This window comes from Zootermopsis nevadensis, unplaced genomic scaffold (assembly GCF_977971745.1).
Source record: "Zootermopsis nevadensis isolate Lab colony 2312 unplaced genomic scaffold, Znev_1.0 Znev_ptg000004l, whole genome shotgun sequence".
NCBI lineage: Eukaryota > Metazoa > Arthropoda > Insecta > Blattodea > Termopsidae > Zootermopsis > Zootermopsis nevadensis.
The window spans coordinates 3,220,332-3,243,055 of record NW_028259136.1 but is presented as its reverse complement, the minus strand read 5'-3'; the positions used below and the strand labels follow the sequence as shown (position 1 = coordinate 3,243,055).

Below are 22,724 nucleotides of genomic sequence, written 5' to 3'. Positions count from 1 at the left end.
TAGTAGTTAGTAGCTCGTGATAATTTGTGTTCATGTCATGACCACCTGTGTTTTCAATCTGTCTGCTCGTGTGGAAACGAGATTTTATTCATGGAGGTTTTGTTAGGATATTAGAGTCGCGCAGGGTTGTGACCGGAACGGATGAAATGGCAGTTGACACAACACAGCACAGTACCAGCCTCTGCCATGCCCTCGAGCACCCCCTATTAGCAATATTTGCAGACAGTGTTAAGGTGTAGGCTACAGTTGCACACATCAGAAGCTTAATCTTTTTACATTAACTTACCGATATTGCAGCCATTGTGATCATTTTACCTGCTGTTAGGGTTCCGAAGGCCATCTAAATGCCTTCCATGGAAAACTCTCAAACACCATGTAGCCTGTTACCGCACTCTTTCCCCTATTTCAGTCAGAGTTTGTTTGTTTTTAGTTTGTTTACAGATACAGATTATTGTGAGACAAAATATCGTTTGGCACCTTTTTTCGGCGTACTCTCTTCTATACACAGTAAACACTGTTGTTTTACATTTAATGAGAGCTTAATATTGTTTTCTATTATTTTTTCCTCGTCCTACTTTCTCGTTTGTGTCTAACATTGTCAAATGTTCTCCTAAATGTATGAGATATACGCTATGGCGAATCAGAACACCAAACCAAGAAAACCCTCGAGAAGCGATTCGTCACAATCATGTCAAAGCATCGCGACGCCTGCATACGACACAAGTTTACCAACGTTTCAGAGGTCTTTGCTGCCTCCTTCATCAGAGCGATGAGTTGGTAAACTTCTGCCAGATTTCACGGAGTTGTAACCCACAAGACAGCCAGCGATCTTTATACTCGCTGCCTTGAGAACCTAAAATCCTTCTAAGGATTACCTTATTTATTCTTGCTTTGTTGTTGATAGGTAAATTCTCTAGTGACAGTACACATTTAGATTAATTTAAAAATGTACGTAGTCGGAAGTCTAGAGCTACTTTTGTTAATCGGTGTTATTTGTCTCTTTGCACATGAACTGCTGATCTTTATAATCACAAACAATAGCCTCGTTACTATGACTACCATGTGATAGTCCCTCGAGGATTTTCTTTTTCACGTGGATTGTCGCTGTCTACACTATGAGTGCTTTGAGAACTGCTTCTATGGTTTGTTACGGTACAGTTATGACGTTGATATATGTGCAATTTATTAGATTCATCTGAACGGAAAATTCTCTTTTTCATATTTATATTCCCTAAACAACATGTGCGCTCCTCACCTCGTATGTCTAGGTTTTTGACATGAAGAAAGATGATACAGATTAGTTTTAGAGAACTTACAGGGGATATAGAAAATAGATTCAGATACTGCTTGGGAATACCAGTATATGCAGTCGGAGTGAATCAAAGAATAATATTAAAATGGATTGTGAATATGTGAACTGGATTGAAGTGGTTAAGGATGTGGTTCAGTGGTGGGCTTTGTGGTTGTTGTTGTTATTAATCTCCGGGGTAATTAAAAGCTTGGAATTTCTCAACAGGTTTAATAAAGAGGAAATGATGGATGAACGTTCCATATGAACTCATTTATTTACTTGACGACGGCTGTCTTCTGGGTTGTTGCGCCTTGTAGTCTGATAGAAGTTTACCGACGTTTCAGAGGTTCCTGCTGTCTCCAACAACTTTCAACAACCCAGAAGAGATCTACATTCATACTCGTGAAAGTGAAATGACACTCTTCTCAATAGTTGCCATGCTCTATATCTGTTAAATACACGATATGAAAGTACAAGTAGATTATATATTTGTTTACATGTTTAGTCATATGCTTAATGCAGTAGAACCCGATCACGAACCTTATGGTTAAAAAATTCCAACTGTGGAAACTGTAAAATATTTTTGGTGTAGTGCAGTATATGGTTCCTGTTGGCAGTCTCACTCCTTTTATAAACGAGATTCTGGTATCTGAGGCATGAAGGTACAAAGAATCCTTTATTACGTGTTGCGTTGTACGAATGTCACAACAGAATTTAGACGTGGTTATTTTTGAGGTTTTCAAAGCTTGAGTTTGAAATTGTTTCTTGTATCGCCATTGCTAGTGATTCGAACATGAACTCGTGAACCAGTCGAAACTAAACGTGACCCGTCTTTTTTCGTTTTTTTTGCAGATGACGAGTTTGGAGAAAAAACCGTGTCTGTACTTCTTGATGGAGAGGAGTCTGAGATGATCTTCATTGACCACCCGAGTGTCGAGATGTCGGTAAGTGAATATATAAGTAAAGTAAAGTTTGTCCCACTATACGCCATGTAGGCGTTTGGGGTGAGAGGAGGTATAGCTCCTCTCTTCCTTGACCTCGGCACTAGATGGGGGTGAGTGGTCAGCATCACGCCCCGGCCGGCTTTACCCCCGGGAAAGGACCCCGGTACCCATTGTAGAGGAGGCTGGGTGGGCCTCAGAGCCGGTCTGGACGCAGAGGCTAGAGGAAAAATCCTGCCCCCATCGGGGATCGAACCCCGGTCGTCCAGCCCGTAGCTAGTCACTATACTGACTGAGCTATCCCGGCTCAACGAATAAAAAGTTGTCAGTGGAACCACGGTTCCGGAGAATTTGATTTAAATACGTCTATACGGAAAGGAAGTTTATATATTGGCTTTATTCTAAATATTTCCTTTATACATGCTTTACAATTGAGTAAAGTTTGATTAAGACATTGCTTATTCAACTTGAATTAGTTACGCTTAAGATGGGTCTGTGGTAGCTGAATGTAATGTAAGGTAATGTAATGTAAACAGTAAACAGATGACGTTTCCTAGGTAACAACAATGCCGAGTAAACAGACGTTCCCTAGGTAACCATTGTTACACTTTTTCGTTTCCATTTTTCGTTCCCCTTTTTCGTTCCCCCTTTTCGTTCCACATTTTTGCCGAATGACCCTTCCTTATAGACGTATTTACGTCAAAAACAACGAATGTCAGCACATTATATGACCGCCACAAACTACTAGTCGTGATATTAATGTAAAGTGAAGATTGCTATTTTCTGGGTTGTAATGCCGTGTAGACGGGTAGAAGCTTGCTGACGTTTCCGAGGTACTGACTGCCCTTATGATGGTTATAGTATCACCTCTGAAACGTCGGTAAACTTCTACCAGACTACACGCATCAGACATCTTTTCTGAATTTTCTTCTTTTACAATTTCGTTAGATAAATGGTATTATTGCTCCTGTACAGTAGAAATCCTTAACAGAAATTCAACACATGCCATTTTGTTTCAGAGAAAACGGTACAGAACCTTTGTTCAGTTATTGAAGCCGTTTGTGGAATTTTTATGGTGCTAAACCTATAGAGACTTGCAGAATGTTTCTGTCTGATCGTTCTAGGTCATGCGTGCTGTGAGGGGCTAGTCCCAGAAGTTGTATTACATTCTCCGTACAATGTTCGAAATATTCGAAACCAGTAAACTTGTATGGCATCCGTGGTTGTTTAATACGAATAAGACTGTGTGTGGCGTTATAAAACATGGAAGCCATGTCACAAGAAAGAATTCGGTAATTCTCCGAGTCCCTCTTGTCTATGATAGAAGTTAGTAGAAGTCCGTTCTGTTGCACCGTGTCTTCCAAACGGAGGGGGTTAATTTTTTTTTGAGGGATAATTCAGAGAAATGAGATCATACCTTGCACCCAATATTTATTAGCTGTGTGATGACGAAGATTACTACGACCACTGTCACCAAACGGGACACATTTTACATGCAACGTCGGGACTTACCTCGATCCTAATTTTCCACACCGGTAGATAGGGTGAAGTGTAAGTGGTGAGTACCCATCGTTCGCCTGATTTGACTTCAACCTGGAGATTAAGTCGTACGATAGGAAAATGTCTCAAAGAACTGAGGCATGAAATTGAGATGTTTTATGTCTGGTTCCAAGAGAAAGCCTTAGCAACATTTTGTCGCTGTATTGTTTTCAGCCATTAGCAATGTCTGCGTGTCAGTAGCAGATAGTTTGAAAGTCTGTGATAGTAATATATGTAAAACAGAACAGTGCCTTTTCACGCCTCGAACTTCTTACTTTGCTGAACTACGTCTATTACGTTGAGCCTTTATGAAATTTATGGCAATACTATTTTCTAATAGAATTAAGTACACAGAACGCTCATAGTGCTGAGGACATTTGCAAGACCGTTACTGTGGATGAGATAATTTCTCGGTCCGTTGTCAGGCAAATTTGTTTTTTAGAGGACGGAGGGCTGTGCTTCATTACAACAAGAACCTTTTGCTGTGTCTGCAGCTCATAACGGATACTGTCCAGTTCTAAAGATGTAAGAATGTATCCATCGCAGAATTTCAGAATGTATTTGTCTCCGCATGACGTTAGATTTCTTCTATCATATTATCCAATCATAGAAGCAATGACCCACATTTATAAGTTACAAAGTAAACGAACTGTAACAAGTGTATAAAGCTCTGGATGTTGTTTGTTTCCTAGCAACGTGTTTCCAAAATAGTTACCAATCTTACGTAAGAAGAAACCTAGTAAAATCAAACTGTAGTTAGTCCCATTTGCGAATCTGTGCAGGTTTGGTTATAAGAATTTATTGTATTGTCTTAAAAGAGGATGGAAGGAAAAAAGTTAGTGTAAACGAAAGTTAAAAAAAAGAGAGATGAGGAAGATAAGATATGGAAAAGTTGAACTCAATGTAGGCTCTAAAAATGCCTCTCAAAGTAATTTGCCTTAGGTTGAGAAATGCAAAAACTTTGTGGAAGTTTCGAAAGTCAGAATACAGACTGTCATAGACTGTGGGAGATCGCGAGAGATTATGAATTTCGCAGTTTGAAGATTTGTTGTCTGTTAGGGAAAAATGAATGACAGTTTATAACTAGCTTAATTTATTTTACCACTTGTTTTCATGACTTCATAATGAACGTTTTTAAAAAAAACAATTCCCATAAACCTCTTTGAAACTTCCATGAGTGAACGTCGGATAATTTAGGTACAGAAATTATTTAAAGTTTATTCTTTAATAGGAGATAACGCGACGTTAGAGAATGCATTTAAGACAAAGATTCACAAATAATACAGGGGAAGGGCTTTGAATAAAGTGTCTGATACTGCTACTAAAATACATGGCAGATCTTCTCATTTCTGGGATGTGGAGCTGAGTAGTCTGATAGAAGTTTTACCGACGTTTCAGAGGTGCTTACTGCCTTGGTCATTAGCGCTTTGATGGTGGAAGCAGCGATCACCTCTAAAACGTCGGTACAGAAGTCAGTCACTTCATTACGATCAATTTTTTCTCGATAATGGAAATGCAATTACAGTTGCTTTTTTGAGGTAATGTCTCTGGTAAAGATTCGCTTTATCATTAGTATGTTGGTGTTAAGAAAGCGAGAACTTGTTTCGAAAAGCCAGTACACTGATGTTCGAGACGTGTTCTTGACTCTGTATCACGTCGGTCCTTGTTGCGCTACTGTAAACCGAGGCCACTGTTGAGCACTAACGTTCTTGCAGTTGACCCCTTGTCATACATGTTGCCTACTGGAGTAGAAAGAACGCGGCAGATATGGACTGGCCCATAATGTGTTCTTTGTTCACGCTAGACTGTTAGGAACGCTTAATAAAATACCAGCGTAGGACACAAAATTAAAAGAAAATAATGCAAACAGAAGCAACCTTTTCGCTCTCGTTTTTCATTACTGCTAGTAGAATTATGCGGCGTCTTTGTTCTGTTTTGCAAACACGTGTTCTGTGTTTGTTTTAACCTGTGGCTTTCATTCAGAAGGACATCTAAAACCACTACCCGCTATGGCAGCTCTGTTAAGCAGATCACTTGTACCTTATTTTGTAGTGCGGTGGGCTCATACGTATTCATGAAACGAGAGAGAATATCGATTTTTAAAGCATGCATAGGTAGAATGGACTTGTCAGCGATTTATCAAGGAGAGAGAAAGCCACTCATGGAGTAGATGCCAGGCAGAGCTGTTACTGTAGTGGTTGACGGGATGATAATGGTCGATGGATATTTCGAGTGCTGGCTGCGGTCCTGAACTTCGATGTATCGATCTTCCTACCGTCAGTGAGCGTACGTTTGCCTTTCGCTTACGTGTTACTTAACACTTACATTAGTTTACTTAATTGTTTAACAATGCTGTCAGCAGCACAGGCTATATAGTGTCGAATGATATAATTTCTAAATAACGAAATGGAAAGGATATGGAAGTGATTGTGGCCTATTTTAAGGTATCATCCAGGAATTTGCCTGAGAAAAACCACTAGAACTTTCAGTCGGGTTATTTGTTCTCCGGACCGCGTAAAGAATGTCTGACTGTCAGTTCTTCTGTTTCATACTCGTGGTTTTCCTCGCATGTATACAGTAGGGATAACTATTCGCGTTGATAACGAACTCGGTTCTCCACAGTGAAAATCCAGCATGTGTGTAGTCTGATCTACGGTTATAAGGAGTTTCTCGGAATCTGATGTACAAATCAAATGTTTTAATCCGTGTTTAAAAAACCTGAGTAATGTAAAAAACCATTTACATTTCTTTATATCAAGTGCCGTCTTTTATAAAATTCGAACAATATTCCTTTAAATATACTATTTTATTTTTTGATGTCCGTGTTTATCCTCGTTTTTACTTTCAGGTATAGAATTTTATCATAGACCAAAACATCTTTCTCTCACATCCTTTCAGATCACTCTTTCACAGTGATCCCATTGTATTGTTCGACGATTTATAACCACAAGATTTGGCATAACATCGTAAGATAAGTGAACAACCAACCTGAGTAAAGCCCCGATAGCAGTAACCTGCCTTCTAATAAGAAACGCTGTCTTCAAGTTTAAGGACCTGCCATATACATTGCTGTAATAAAAAGAGACCATCTTCTGTCAGTCCATCTTCTCTTTTCACATGATGCTTTATTATAAAGCACACATTCGTACTTAAGCGTAACTTTCAGCACAGAAGTAGAGTCTAGTCTGTCTGGGTTTTATTGCCCCCTCAATGGTGGCATCTCTCAACCACTTGACATTTCAGGGGACGTATTATGCAAATATACCCAAGCCTCAATGTTTGTTAATTCGAATGCAAAGTAACTCGCTAACATTGACGCTGATTACCTTAACAGGATCTAGGTTACGGTTTAAAGCGCTGTGACTTTAAGTACGGGAATAGAGCTTTCATTTTAGCCGTGTTAGCCCGGCTAACATTTATAAAAATAAACACTGTTAAGTCTTGTGTCTTACTTTCTTGGTTCAGTTGAAATCAATGAACTGAAAGAAAACATCAGAACGGATAAGATAAAATGCATCGTTAGCCAGTTCCAGTCAGCCAGACGTTGTTAGCCACGTAGTCGAAGCTTACTTTCGTCGCGAGCGGAATAACACTCGTACGAAGACTGCTGCCTCCATCATCAGAATTCCCACTTCTCCCCCTCCCCGCTTTGTTAAAATACTTAAATTTCTTGAAACTTTGTCGCAGTTAATAACGCGAGATTCTCCCAAGCACTGTGACGAAGAAAACAATTGTTATAATTCTCAAGACAAAAGTAAACAGTAATAAAAACACGGCTTCATACGTCATAGCCATGGCCAGCTTGTGAAATTAAAAGCAGCAAAAACAGCAGCTCCCAGTATTATTTACATTGTTATATAACATGTTTAGATGACTTTAAATTGTGAACAAAAAGCTGTATAGATTAATTTCAATTTAGGGGGAAAAAGAAGTGAAATTTGCCGGCCATGAACTCACGCCGCCCCAGTCGGCCGTATTTTTTTTTTCAACGAAGTATAATTAACTTCGTCAGCAGCGAATGCTCTAGTCGGAAAACCGAGTAATGAAATGCGAGAGTTGCTATCAGAACGAATTGGGTTCATTAAGAGATGCGACTTATTTCGCTTCGTTATCGTTCTCAGGTCTGCTGAAAACTTCTTCGTATTTCTAAACTGCTAATCTCGTGCCTTTGTGGATCTTTATTATGCTTGGTGTCTCTTTAAAATCGTTACTTTTTCGCAGTAAAATAGTCAAGACTTTTATGTATTACAGTTCAAGTATTCATACAATATTAATGACTATTATTAAACTGTTTCTGGAGCCGAGTGTAAAAGTCCCTTTTGTTTATTGATGGAAGCGTTGTGTAGCTTCACGCTCCTTCCAGTCTATCCTCAGAGAATGATCGTTCAGTGTGCGTCAAATATGTCGCTGGGTGGGCACTAGACCCGTTCTGGACATTGTGGCGTAGACAAATTTCTGCGATAGTCGGGAATCGAACAAAGGCCATGCAGCTATCACCTTCGTTTTCAGCAAGATTTGGAAAATAAGTGAACCGCCTTTTCACAAGCCACGGTCTTAATATTTTCTCGTACAGTATTTATCAACTGAGGTCGGAAAGTTTTTTCCAAAATGTCCGCTATTTAATTACATTCTTCTCATTTTGTATGCCACTGTATTGCTGTGAGTTCAGAGCATTTTTTTTTTGCTTCAAAATTTACGTAAAAACTTCACAAAAACTGTACCTTCTATATATTTTTCGGTTGATCTATATTCTGTTTAATAAAAAAAATATGACATAATTTTGGGTTGGGGGTTCACGTTGCAAGAAAGATTGAGGGCGGATCTGGAGACCACAGATTTTGAGCGTTGGTCTCGTATGTTGGCATTATACAGGGTGATTCAAAAGGTTAGGGCGAAACTGAAGGAGTGTATAGAGGGACTTAGAGAGAACAATTTTCGAATAGGAATCCATGTCCTCCGAAGTTATCCTGAGTTAGTTGAGGCCATTGAAGGTAGGGAAGTCTGATAACATACCTGTTGTAAATTTGGTTTGTTTGTAAGTTTGCCAATGTAATCCTTGTACATTAATAAAAAAACAATTAAGCTAGTAGGAGAATAGCAAAGTACGATTATTTCAGCGGTATGTTATCAGACTTCCCTACATTCAATGGCCTCGATTGACTCAGGATAACTTCGGAGGACATGCTATTCGAAAGTTGTTCTCTCTGAGTCCCTCTATACGCTCCTTCAGTTTGGCCCTAACCTTTTGAATCACTCTGTATAAACTTTGTTCAGAATGTTCAACAGGTTAGCTTGCTCTAGCACAGCATTTGCCAAGAGAGAATGTTACATGGATGCAGCCAGTTTCAAGTATTTTCATGAGATGTTCCAGAACAGGAATCGAGCTCAGATCTTTCAGTGTCTGCTAACATGTTTCGATGAATTCGAGGTATGCGGAAGAAACAAGAGCTAGTAGGGACGAATGAAGGTTACAAAGCAAGGACGATAAAAATCGCAAGATTGGAACGAAAATTTATAAGCCCATAAAACGACGTACTTCTGACCTTTGTGTTATTAATGATGATGGCTGGAGCCGCGCTAGAGGAACGCTCAACATGCCTACAGCTCGAAAATCATTTCTCTATCAGCGATGAATGTTCGTGAGCTGCAAACGTATTCCAGGCAGAACACGTTGAACCTACTCACCATAAAGTGAAATTTATCTTAGGCTGTGGGATTTTCTTCTGAATTGGTACATGCGAGTCCAGCCATTTTTAAATTGTAAATAACTTTATTATTATTCTCACCATAATCATTATCATCATCATACAAATCTTATTACTATGTTAAGAATAATGTGTGCATGTTAAATTTGTAAGATATAAACTACTCAGTGTTGTTTGTTGCCACAATGTTTTTACTTATTTATAAACAATACTTCGCACATAACTTGTGTGATCTTTCTTGATGTATCCCCATATAAAACTTCGTAGCTCCAGTAATCCGCAGATAAAAATCATAGTGCTAATTAAAAATTTCACACGACAGACATGTTTCTTATATTCTACTAAGAAATTACCTTATCAGATTTGCATATCTGTTAACATTAAATATTTTAGGACCCTAAATATTTATATTAATCGGTGCACTGGTGGTTCGATCTTTCAGGTCTTTTATTACTTTGCTACTGACTTACGAAATTAAAACATTACTTAATAAATTTAAAATTAGAATGTCTTGTTGGAGCAATCTCCATTAGCACAACGTTCATACAGAGTTTCGTGAAATGTGTCACTTGGTTCAAAATTTGAAAGTAACACACACACAATGATGATATGGTGATTTCGTAAACCAATTTTTTTTTCCAAGGTGGGAACGAAAGCTAGTATGGCGTTTAGTGAGAAATAACAGAGACGGTGAACGTGATAATGGCTTCCTTCATGATGCTGTCTCTGGTTGCCTGTACAGACCAAGGACGATCAACAGGGTAACTTGGTAATATTGAATTCTCGGCCATCTTTGAGCAGCTAACCGACTCAGACAGAGACAGAGGAAGGCCGTAATGTTCGATACAGTTGAACTGCGTCTGTCTGTCTGTCCGTCTCCTCGCAACAGTTCAGAAGATCCGACTCTCATTTCCAGAAGTTTTATTTAATCTCCATGCAATAAAATCCTTCTACAGAATCTGATAATTTCTTAGCCATTGACGAATTTACCCATCTTTTACGAAACTTCTCAAATGTAGTTTCCAAATTTGTCAAATTCGTTTATTTTGATTTCTGGACTCCTTTCGGCCCAACACCGCATGTAGAAGTCGTTTATAGACCTAAAATAGGCTAGCCCGTTTGTTCATGACCTACCCATCCACCATGGCTATCGAACCGGGCGTGAACAATTGAAAACAGAAGTTGCTTTCAGAGTTCGTATGAACTGTGTGACAACCTACTCTCTTTGATTGCGTTTCGTATTGATTTATTTGGACGTCGCTCGAACATTGTTCACAAAACAATAATTTTTCTTTCTGAAGAAGAACTTGATGGTCTCTCATGCAGCTTTTACAGAACCTGTTATAAATTCATGGTACAAATTTTGATGATTTTCGACTCAAGGACTGTATTTCTGTCGTGGTGGCTTTCCACCATCATAGAACCTCAAGGACTATCGTTTTTCCTATCGTAGTGAAATATTTTACGTTATTCTGTTCTTAATTTTTCAGGTATTTATTAATTAATTGAGCTGAGTTCTTTATACACCAGGTTTTCGCAGACCGCAGCCTAATATAAGTAACTTTAAGGGCGACATTTTCTACTACACATACTTTATTATTGTTACTAGAAACTTGCGGTTACCTTCCGCTGTTCCATCTTACATATCCCTGATTTTATTCTTAAATTTACAACTAGCTTCATGCAGATTACAGTACAAGATTAAGTTGGTACAAGAATTGCAAGCCAAGATATCCCTAAAAAAAACTCCTACAATACTTCTGCACTTTCCTTCGCCCTTCTGTAAAAATATTCTCCTATATTCCTTTATCTAAAACTTCTTGACGATGGTGAAGATTCATTTGAATAAAAATTTCCTTGGATATTATCCATCGTCTAGTAAAATATAAAAAATAAAACGACGTTTCGGAGATAGAGTCCCATCTCCGAAACGTCGTTTTACGTTTTATATTTTATATTTTACTAGACGATGGATAATATCCAAGGAAATTTTTATTCAAACCTATTCCTTTATGTGTTATTACATCAGAACTTTCATGAAGTGCGTGTCTATAGACAGATCTCAGCCCATACAAATGCTCATGAGACATGTCTCGCTTTGACATTTCTGGATACATTTTTACAAAAGTAGTTTATGTCTGGAAATGTGTATAAGAACTTGCATGAGATGCATGTCTATTGATATCGCGACACATCAACCGACATTAATGATCATACATTTTGTATAAAATGCCTCCCGTGTTGACATTTCTAGATACATCTTGTACATACGTACATTTATATATGGATACACATAAAAGAATTTATATGAGACACTGTATATTGGCAAAACGAGAGACTTAGATACAAATATTCATACATTTTGGCATTTCTAGACACGTTTTGTTTTTGTTGTTGTGACATTGATTTGATGTATGTGCACTTAGCCAGCTCTTTCTATATAAAACAAAGAACTTTACCGGTGTTTATGTGCATTTTCGCAGATTGTGATTTTAAATTGTCATACAAAAATTGTAATTTTGTATTTTTTGTTACAATGACGGCATAGACAAAAGGAAAAACACTATCGTTAATTGATAAAATAAAAAGCAGTATTTGGTACATGAAATCCAAATAAGAATGCAGGGATACTAACGTTCGCTACTGTATTTCTGAAACAATTGGCAATTACGTAATTTGCACAAAGAAGGGAATTGTGAACAAATGACTTAATATTAACAGTCAGTTTAATAATGAATTGGCATAAATAAATAACCAGCATTAAATCTGCGTGTGGGATCGTTGATGTACATAGATAACTATGGGAGATGTAAGTTTATGTACATGTACACTACATATATAGCAATTACGTGACTTGCAAGTCTTGTGCATTTGTGAGATTTAACAGGATTCTCAGCTTCTATTTAGGTAAAATTTACATCGGAGAAACTATAATTTACACTTACTTAATACTTCGTTCTTTGTCAATGGTCGTGATGCTCTGCAAACTAAATGACTTATTGGATGATACAGAAATTGTTTTCGACACGTATCGCCTGCTTCTGAACAATAATTTCAAAAAAGATATCGTATCGCTACCGTTCCGGTATGATCACTTCACGCTCAAATGCGCTGTACGATTTCGACAAGCAACACGTATCACTTATACTGCGTGTGGGGATATCTCCTGGAATGATTAGTATACTGTAAACTATACTTTGGAAAGCTAATCATCTATATTAACCCACCAACTGAATGGGAATAATGACGGGGAAACTCAAGTTCTTTCTGTAATGAATGTCTGTAGCCTTGTGGCTATAGCAGAGAATTAATTCCGTATGGAACCTATTTTACAGGGCGGCTCATTTTAATACACGTAAAGGACATTTACATTGAATTTCCGTTTCCATCAGGAAGGCTTTTACGTGCGTTCGTGCGAGAGGATTTGCAGCGTTTTACAATTTTCGTCCTTTGTTCCGGCTTTATTGATCCTGGGACAGGGTACTGAACCCACTGACTCCCTCGTATTTACTCCTTGTCCACATGTCATGAAGAGTAATTGATCAAAATGTAATAATGTGCAACTTTAGCTATTATTTTGCATGTCACATTGTGATTAATCACGTAGATGGTGTATTTTTGTACCAGAGTCCCACGTCGCAGAGTTCACACCCCATCACACGCAGACAGCGATCTGACAGAGAAGTGATTTATCTGTTTCTACAGTCCTCTATTGTTGTTTTGTCTGGCCTAGCCGATGTTAGACTTCTTAAAAATACGAGGGTTTCTTTTTCTGCGCCTTTATACCCCTGCGACCCCAGGATAGTTCAGATTGACAGTAAACTCTTACGAAATACCGGCATCACTCATACTTTGGCATGGAAGCCATGTTTCACTCTGCAAGATACTTTGCCGTTGTTAATCACATTAGCACAATATGATTTATCTGGAAAACGATACTGAAAGTAATTACGTCTTGTCATTATAACCTATTATATGAAACCCACCCGGCTTCCTGTTTCCTTATTGCCTCTTCCTTCTGCGGGTTAATGTATAAAGTGATCAGCATCAGTTGAGAAGTATGTTATTGAAACAGTTGACGTACTTAAAATTTTAACAGAAAGAAAGAATAACTTATTTATGTGTCACAAGGAACAGGATACAAAATTATGCCCTAAAATTTGTCACACGGTCTCTTCACATACGTAAAGGATGAAATACGTAATTTACAGAAAGTCCGAATTGTCGTAATTTTTAAAGTACAGTCCCCGTCCATCACATCAATCTTGAAGGACTAGAAAGCAATTTTACGAATAACTAACGAGAAGCCAGTTTTCTGGCCTGGCTTGCTGTGTTGTAATTTTTCCTGTGGGACAATCCGAGCTTCGTTTGCTCTCTAAGGTGAATACCACAGATGGATTGATCGTATCCGTAGCTTTCCACTCAGTACATGTGTACCACAAAGAAGGTCTGACTTCGAGACTCAGTCGATGGGTTTGCGGAAGACTTAACTTTGTTTTCTCCTTTCCATTGTTCCTCCAGTGGTAGTTATTTCTTCTAACTGAAGTGGCTTTAATGATCGATTCTCTGTTATTAGAACTTTACCGGAAGGTTTAAAGATGGCTTTCCTCTGGGTTATTGCGACGTGTGGTTTAGCAGAAGATTACCAACGTTTCGGAGATCCTTGCTGTCTCCGTCATCAGGGCGTTGAAACGTTGATAAATTTCTACCAAACTACACTCTTCAACAACCAAGAAGACAGCCATCTTCGGACTCATCGGCATGAAAACATCAAATCTGATTTTGGAAGGTTTGACTTTGTTGCAGTAAATTCCTGGCATTCAAATCTTGTCTTCGCTAGTTCAGTCCAACATACATCTTCACAACCTGCTTCAGTAGTATACATTTTAATATCAAATAAGATTTGAGGTTCTCACGGCGCTACAACCCAGAGGACAGTTATATCAATTTTAATATTGTTATGTCAATTGAGTGGTCAAACAGGGTTTTCGCTTTGCAAGACATTTACTCCCATAATCGAATATACACTATTCATTCTCCTAGTCGAGTTCAATGTCGCAACGTTCAAATTTACGAATGATTTACTGGATATTTTGAATTGTGACTTCGTCCTGCAGTCTGGTGACTGGACTGCGTTTTCCCCTACACCATCATCGTAAGCAGAGTCTTTCTGTTAACCATATTAATTTGTTGGGGCATAAGCATCCAGAGTATGCTGATAATATACGTCTCTTATTACATTCATTTCGGAAACCTTCCGGTACACACAAAAATCCATAGCGCTAATTATGTCTACGAGATTAATATGTGTCGTTAAATTGACTAAAAATGAAATACCTTGTTTATTACTTCAGAATTCTATACCTCATTTTAATATGACAAAGACATTAATTCCATGAATTAAGAGTTTGTAAAATTCGCGTAATAAAGAATCGATATGAGTCACGTAGGCTACTAGTCTAAAGCTTGCCAGATTACCTCCTGAACCAAATCGTTAGATCTAAAGCATAAATAAGCAAAATGACAATACGTATGTAACCACACTTCGTCGACCCGCCACGTTGTTGATTTCTGTTTGATGCGGAACGTTTGTGTTAACCATTTTAGCCTTGTTAGCCCGGCTAACATACTGAAAACAGACTCTGTATTTGAATTTAGTTAAGGGGATGTCCCGTGGCAGAGGGAGTTGTGTGACGTGATTTATGTCAGCAATTCGGGCCAGAGGGTTCGCCCGCTGACGGAGATTTATGAGCTAGGAAAATTGCACAATCTTGTTCATCGCCCCTTGTAATATGACGTGGTACACTGTGGCTGAGCTAACCAGTTCACAGTTCCACTGTCTGTGTGACTGCTTGACGCACTGCGGCCGACGACCCCAAGGACAGACTTTCACTTGTAGCTTTGCAATCTGGTTAAAGGTCACACGGCAGAAACTTTCATTGCTTCAAGTTCGTATGTTAATGAAAAGTACTCTCTGTCTCGTTGAAGGACACACTGCCTGCCTTGCTTGGTTTCGTTGTCTTATCCAAGGGCACTGATATAAATGACTTAGATTTATTGATTCTTGAAGATGGCTACCATTTATTCTTGCAGCAAGGACCTCTGATAAGTTCGTGAACTTCTACCACATTACACGACTCAACATACCAGAAGACATCTTCAGCTGGATTTCTATCGTGACGACCTTTTCCACCGTGCTGATTTTAGCCTAAACCGTCATCGTTGAGACCTAGTGAACCTCGTACTGTCGACCTTGCATCCTCGTAGTCGGAAATTACTGTTGTAGCCAGGAACATCTTGCATGTCGTGAAACATATGATAAAAATGTTCTGTCTGATGCTGCTAGCCTGTCCGCGCTGTAAAAACCGTTTTCCAAGAAGTTTCAAAGTCATCATACTGTGTATTGTCTGTTTTAGGTTGAAAATTCCTTGTCGACTTACGAACCTCACGCATGCGTCGTAGTGTACTCCGTTGTGGATCGCGCCACTTTCAAAACTGTAGAAGATATCCTCAACTACCTTTGGCGCGAGAACTATACTCAAGACAAGTCTGTAATTCTTGTTGGTAACAAGGCGGACCTTGCCAGATCTCGGGTTATTCCAACCAACGGTGAGTAAAAGATGCATTTTCAGACCTAATCTACATTAAATCTGTATTCTTAGTACCTTACGTCTTTATCATACAGAATGATAAAAACCTTTATTCATTCATCTTGGCCATTCTTTATTAGGTTTGGTGTGTCAAACTTTTATTCAGGATGTACCAAACTAATCACCAAAGTTTTGAAACAGAATCATTGGGAAGACGATCAAAAGTCAAAGTGCTTCAGAAGAAGGTAATCGCTTAGCTAGTCAAGAATCCACCCCCCTCCACTTTTATGGAACCCTGATGCGCATTGCTATGTTCGTAATACACAACTCTCATCTTGTTTAACAAGACCCGATCCTTCCATCCTGTTTCTATAAGATACATTTCATACTATCGTCCTGTCTGCTACAAGGTCTGTCCTATTCGGTAATGCCTTTGGTTTATGTAGTGTACGGATTTATTTTCTTTCTAGCCGCAAACCAGACAAAATGAACAGTTGTGTTCTGGCTACTGTCCTATCATAATATAGGATCTACACAAAGTGTCCAAGTAATATCGATAACTATCGAAAGAATCAGTATGAATCAACTATAACTTATTTTCTTTTCAGGAAAATCACTCAGTAGAAAAAGAGGGTAAAAGATTGCTCTCCGCTCCAATTCAGAATGTATTTCTTAAGATTCCATTTTAAATTGCAATTGTGTATACCTTTCGAAAATTCCAAAATTCTCTCCATCATATCCATTGACCTGAATTGTCATTTGAATTGATTTTAATGAAGAATCATTTGAATATTGTGGTATTCTTCATTTCTAACCCATATATTCACAAAACCGTATTTCATTTTTCTTTCTAACGTTTGTTCTTTTACATTTAAAATTTGTTTCTTATTCTGTGGTCTGCTTCCTTTGCTGTGTATTTCATTGAAAGTTGAGGGTTTGCCTGCCTGTTGTGATGTCTAGTGAGAACATAATCTAGAGTACATCATAATAATGATAATTTGTTTTCTCTCAGAGGGCAAGGCTCTGGCAGCATCACGCGACTGTAAATTCATTGAGACGTCAAGCGGAATCCAACACAATGTAGATGAGTTACTCGTTGGAATTCTGAAGCAGATTCGACTTCGAGAAAGCCGTGAGAAGAAGCGACAGTTGCGTCGTGGGAGTAAAGGTGGAAGAAACCCAAACAATTCACGACTCCATGGTTCCAGAACTTCTTTATCTTTGAATATAGCACGTGAGATTTTAAATAAAATGTGTATGAATGACAGCAAATCAAAGTCATGTGAGAATTTGCATGTCTTATAAACTACATAGCAAAAACATTGTCGTAAGTAGACATAACTTCCACGATAGCAAAGTCTTACCTTTCTAATAATATGTAGAAACTTTTAAGGCTGTATTGTGGTAATTTATCCCTGTTCAGTTGGTACTGCGTGCACAGGACTACAGCCAGCTCTGCAAGTACACACAGTAACAGCAGCAGTTTATCTCTTTAAAGTATGAGTTCGTCTCAATTGTATGAAGAATTCAGTTCTTACCTCAAAGAAAACACAATGTGTCTCCATTACAAAGACCACTTGGTTAATGCTGTTTAGGGAAATGTAGATATTTATTCTGAGAATTTTATGCAAAACATAAATACACTGTGTTTAAAATGCAAGGATAATGTAAGTTAATGCAGTGGTACACATGCGTACAACCGAGCTTTAAAGAGTTGTCTTGGCGGACGTTCTATACTGTAGAATTCCGTATGAGCCAATGTTCATAAGTACTATTTGAAGTTTGAGACAGGTAGGAAACATATTCTGGAATCTGGAAAATTTCCTCTCCTGGCTAATAAATTTGCATTATCCATTCATCAGTCATGTGATATAATTACAAAGAAGAAGAACCTTAAAACTTTTGCTGCTGTGTAACTCATATAAGTCTTCTCCAGCTATAAGCCAAATCATGTTTAAATAAAATTCCAGCAATTATGATATGCTATCATCTTGTAGTTTTATATTATCATCTTTAATGATGAGAAACTATTTCTGCCATACAGCCAACAACAAATATATTAATGTGTGGCAGATCTAGAAGACAGAAATCTACATTACATTAATTTGGTATTAAATAAGTTTCTCTTGGATTTTCAAAGTGTTCTTTTGTGACAGATGAAAATACATACCAAACATTTTACAGATGAACAGCTAACCTTTATTGTCTGTGTGTCACTGCTTACATGCAGTTGAGCTGGCTGTGCGTCACTCTAGCATGACGCACTAACTCTGGAGTTCAAGTCTGGCCAGCAGCCCCATATTACAGGGGTTTAAACCCCTCTGTTACTGTGTGATGAAGATGAATAGGCCTAAACAGTTTTTCAGTCAGGCATGAGAGTCCTTATTCTCGTTCTTCATGAAAGGACCATATTTTAATTTGTGACTGTAACTTTGAACATGCCACTTTTCAATTGAATTTTGATACAGGCATTGAATACAGCATACCACTGACTTCATATCATATGATACCTTAAAGGCAAGGGAATGTAAAATTATTTATGTCAATTACATTCATTTCTTTGGCTAATGGAGAAGCTTACACTCTTTATTCATTAATCTGGAATGGGTCCATTTTTAAGATTATGCTAGAAGGAGTATCAAGTGAAATGAATATGAACATATACTTCTTGTAACACTCAGTAACTTTTCAAAATAATTTGTATGCAAATCTGACAATGAGATGTGAAAATTTTGGTAAATAGTATTGTCATTTGGTTGATTTAATTTTTGAATTGGAATATTTAGTGCTACTTTTTGTGGCTGCAAATGTCACAACTTTGTGAATTGTAAGTAAATTGAGAAATAATGCAATTTATTTCCCTGAAAAACTGAATCTGCAGTCCTGGTCTGTGTTGTATGACCTAATTAGTTGTCAGATGTTACATTTTCTTGTATGTCTGCTAATCATCATAGAAATGAGGTTAAAATGTAGCAGGTGTATTAGTTTTTTGTGCTATGTCAGGTGAAATGCATTGATATTGCTGCTTTTTGTTGTCTGTTTAAATATTCTTCTGCAGCAAAATGTTAAAACACAGTTTTTATAGTTTTGATATCTTTTTAATTGTTGCGCAAAGCAATCTGTGCATAAATTATAATACAGTTTTCATAAGCCAACTGTCATAACTGCTTGTTATGTTAGGGTATTTGAAAGGTCTTCTGAGATTTGAGCGTCTCAATGCAGTGAGGATGACGGTGTTGTTTTTCTAGGCTGTGACACCATCTAGATTCACTGGTACATAGCAACATTTTGTTTGAGGGCTGAAAATGTAGACAGTATATTTTTCACATATGTTGGAATGCACCTACAAGTCTATATGGTGTTAAAAGGCCTTACTTTATAACTGATTGTTTACCTAATAAATTAGAATGCAATTATACAGGGTGAGTCAGAAGTATGTTTACAAACTTCTTGTGCGTGTTCCAGTATCGAAAATAAGAAAAAAATGTCCTATGAACATGGGGTCACAAATGTTTCATTTGTGAGTGATGGCGGTGTTGTAACAGACATGTGTCTCAGTGTTTCAGAGAAATCAGAAGCCTCCGTCTTCATGGCAACAGATTATAATACTTACTGTACAAAATACATGGGCAAGTAACTGGGTACAGTAAATGAAAACCTACTTCATTGTAAGCCAAAATGCTGTGAAATTCAAAATATCAGTCATTGTCCTGATGTCAGTAAAATACTTAAGATTTAGTGCTGGACATAAACTTTGATTGATTTCTAGTCTGTATGTTATTCTGCTTAAGAAACACATTATTTGAGTCCTGCCTATGGGAACTTTGTCACATGGCAGGTAATTCTTGCCATCACCTGCCAGGCATGTGTCTTTGTTCACTCCATAGGCATCGTGAGTAGAGTGTAACAGAACTCCAGTCTGCATACGGCCTGTTTATAATTAGTGCTGGACTGCTGCTCTGCCGTTTCTGTCTCTAGGATTAAAGTTGTGTCCAAGAAAGAGGAACTTATATTTCAAAATCTTAGTCTGCAAATATGTATTCACATCTGCCACTTTACAAGATTTCCCCACAGTTCCATTTTATAAAATGTGGTCCATATCTGATTTCAGTCATATCGCCCAGAACGATAGAGACCGCTTACTTCTTTGAAACATTTTAAACCAGTGAACCAAAACATGGTCTCAATACTCAAAATTGGAAACTTAATCCCCTGTTAGTTTGTGTTATTTCATTAATTTATTATATGTTTTATCTTGACTATAACAAGAAGGTGCCCATATGCCATGAATATGTAGAGAACAATGTGGTATAGCCCCACACATTCTGAGCCTATACTTTAGATGTTTTCTTTTCACAGAACTGCCTAATAAATTCTCTCTCTCTCTTCTATTCTCTGAGAATAATCTCACCATGTTTACAAGGCATACTTTATTACACTAAATCTATAATGAAATAATAAGAAGCAAATAAATGAATAATGATATCATACAGTGATGTAGCAGTGGAAAACAAGATGTGTGAGAAATAAAAGACTGTTTTTTACTTATGAATACGGGGATATGCATGTGCACATCACGTGTCTATTGGACTGCTTACATCACAGGTATTTGCTTAACTCTAATGGACAGTATATGGGCACTTTCCCACTTTCTTTTCAAAATGATCATTTTAACATTGTTTATGTGTGAAGAAAGACTTAAAGCAATATTGGCCGCGGTTAGTGCATCTTGAAGTTCGATATGTATGATATTCAACGTGATATTATGTTTTGTATTTAATATTGCCAATTGTTGTTGTTTCATGTATTATGTTGACAAATAAGAAGGTCCACTAAAAATATATATTTTAATGGAACCATATGAAGTAGAGCAGGCCTAAATAATTATAAAAGTAGTAAAAAAATTTGCTGCTATTTTTATCTTGATATAAAGATAATACATAAACATGACTAAAAATTGTAAGTAGCTTGTTCGTTAGATGCTTTCTGTGAGAATATATTTACAGTTTCAAAATTAATAATTTTTTTCGTTTTCTATATTTACATTACAAAGCAAGGAGATAATTAAGATAACTCATGGTGTATATTGTATTGGGTGAATGCATGTATTAATATACAGGCATTACATTTTTTCAAATAAGTATTTGGTTTGTCTGTTTACCAGTCAGCAGTGTTATAACGGAACTCATTTTGATTTCTACTTAGTTTAAGTTAGATCCTACTGCAGCGTGTCTATTTCAAAACTGTGTATACAAAATGAACAACAGTATGTACGCACATGCTTGCGCTGTGTTACATAACTAATTCATGAATCCATTCCAGACTGCTTATGTTTCTCAAATGCAAAGACACTTCAAATTAACATGGGATCATATTTGGCATACAGAAATTTTAAACTTACAAATCATGGATTCCTACCCTAACATTTTTCTCAGGAATTAACTTTTCTATTTTTGCTTTATTTACACTTCTTTTGTATCTTAATTTTGTTTGTATTATCACTATGAATCCTGAAGAAAATGAACAAAAGCTATAGAAAGCTATAAAAGCTATAGAAATGGCTGAATGTGCTGTAGTGAATACATTAATGTCAGTGCTCTCTAGTGAAAATAATCTTCATCTGGTGAAATATATATTAATGTAACACCTGCAATCACATAATATGTCTGTGATTGTGCATTTCCTACTCATCTTTCTTTCCCAAAAATTAAATATATTTTTAGAATATAAACTGTTTGGAGATATGTTATTCCAAATCTAATTTTTTTAATTAAATTCTGACATATACTGTCATTTTTCCATCAGTGAATTTGTAAATACACTATACTGTAAGAATGTATATTTTCTCATTTAAAGGTGTTATATGCAAGAGTAAAAACTACAAGTTAGTAAGATATAAGTAGGCCTAAATGTAAAGATTGTCATAATGGCAAATGGCTAAATGTCAAAGTTATCATACTTCACTCTTCATCAAACATTCCCAAATTATGTACTATACATAACATGTATCAGAGTGTGTCATAAGTGTGACAATCATTAAATGTACCTTCTGCATCTTTCATATCAGTCACACTTTCAACTGAGGTATATTTTTTATGCTATAACTATTTCTCAGACATCTAATGATCCAAGTATCAAACTTCCTTACTTGTAAAGACTTTTGTACTGTCTCTTTATTTGGTATTACTAGAAAATATAAGCATTGCGTCTATATAACGCATGGTATGTAAAAATTAGTTCATAATTTAACATTTTCCCCTTTACCATAAATTCTTTGTGTTCCCATTATAACCAGAATTTTGTCATAGTGCACTAGCATCTGGAATGTGGAACAACAAGGTAAGTCTTATAAAGATGCTTGACTATGACAGCACCTATTGGAGCAAGCTGGTGGGGGATAGCATGAAGAACCAGGCTATAGCACACTTGCGATAATGTGTGTGTTGGAGTGATCATCATAATAACAAAAAAGTTGTCAGTGGAACCACGGTTCTGGAGAATTTGACGTAAATACGTCTATACGGAAAGGAAGTTTATATATTGGCATTATTCTAAATATTTCCTTCATACATGCTTTACTTTTGAGATAAGTTTGATTAAGACATTGCTTATTTAACTTGAATTAGTTACGCTTACGATGCTTATTTAACTTGAATTA

General features: G+C 37.2%; 1 protein-coding gene across 1 annotated transcript in view; it reads left to right on the top strand.

Moving 5' to 3' along the window:
* Nucleotides 1–22,301, top strand: part of LOC110830862 (uncharacterized) — a 58,756-nt gene extending 36,455 nt beyond the window's left edge. The window contains exons 4-6 of the mRNA XM_022066210.2: nt 2,144–2,235; nt 15,893–16,085; nt 17,079–22,301. Of these exons, the coding sequence (XP_021921902.2) occupies nt 2,144–2,235; nt 15,893–16,085; nt 17,079–17,371 (578 nt within the window). The 3' untranslated portion in view covers nt 17,372–22,301. The remainder of the gene's footprint in view (nt 1–2,143; nt 2,236–15,892; nt 16,086–17,078) is intronic.
* The last annotated feature ends 423 nt before the right edge of the window (nt 22,302–22,724 follow it).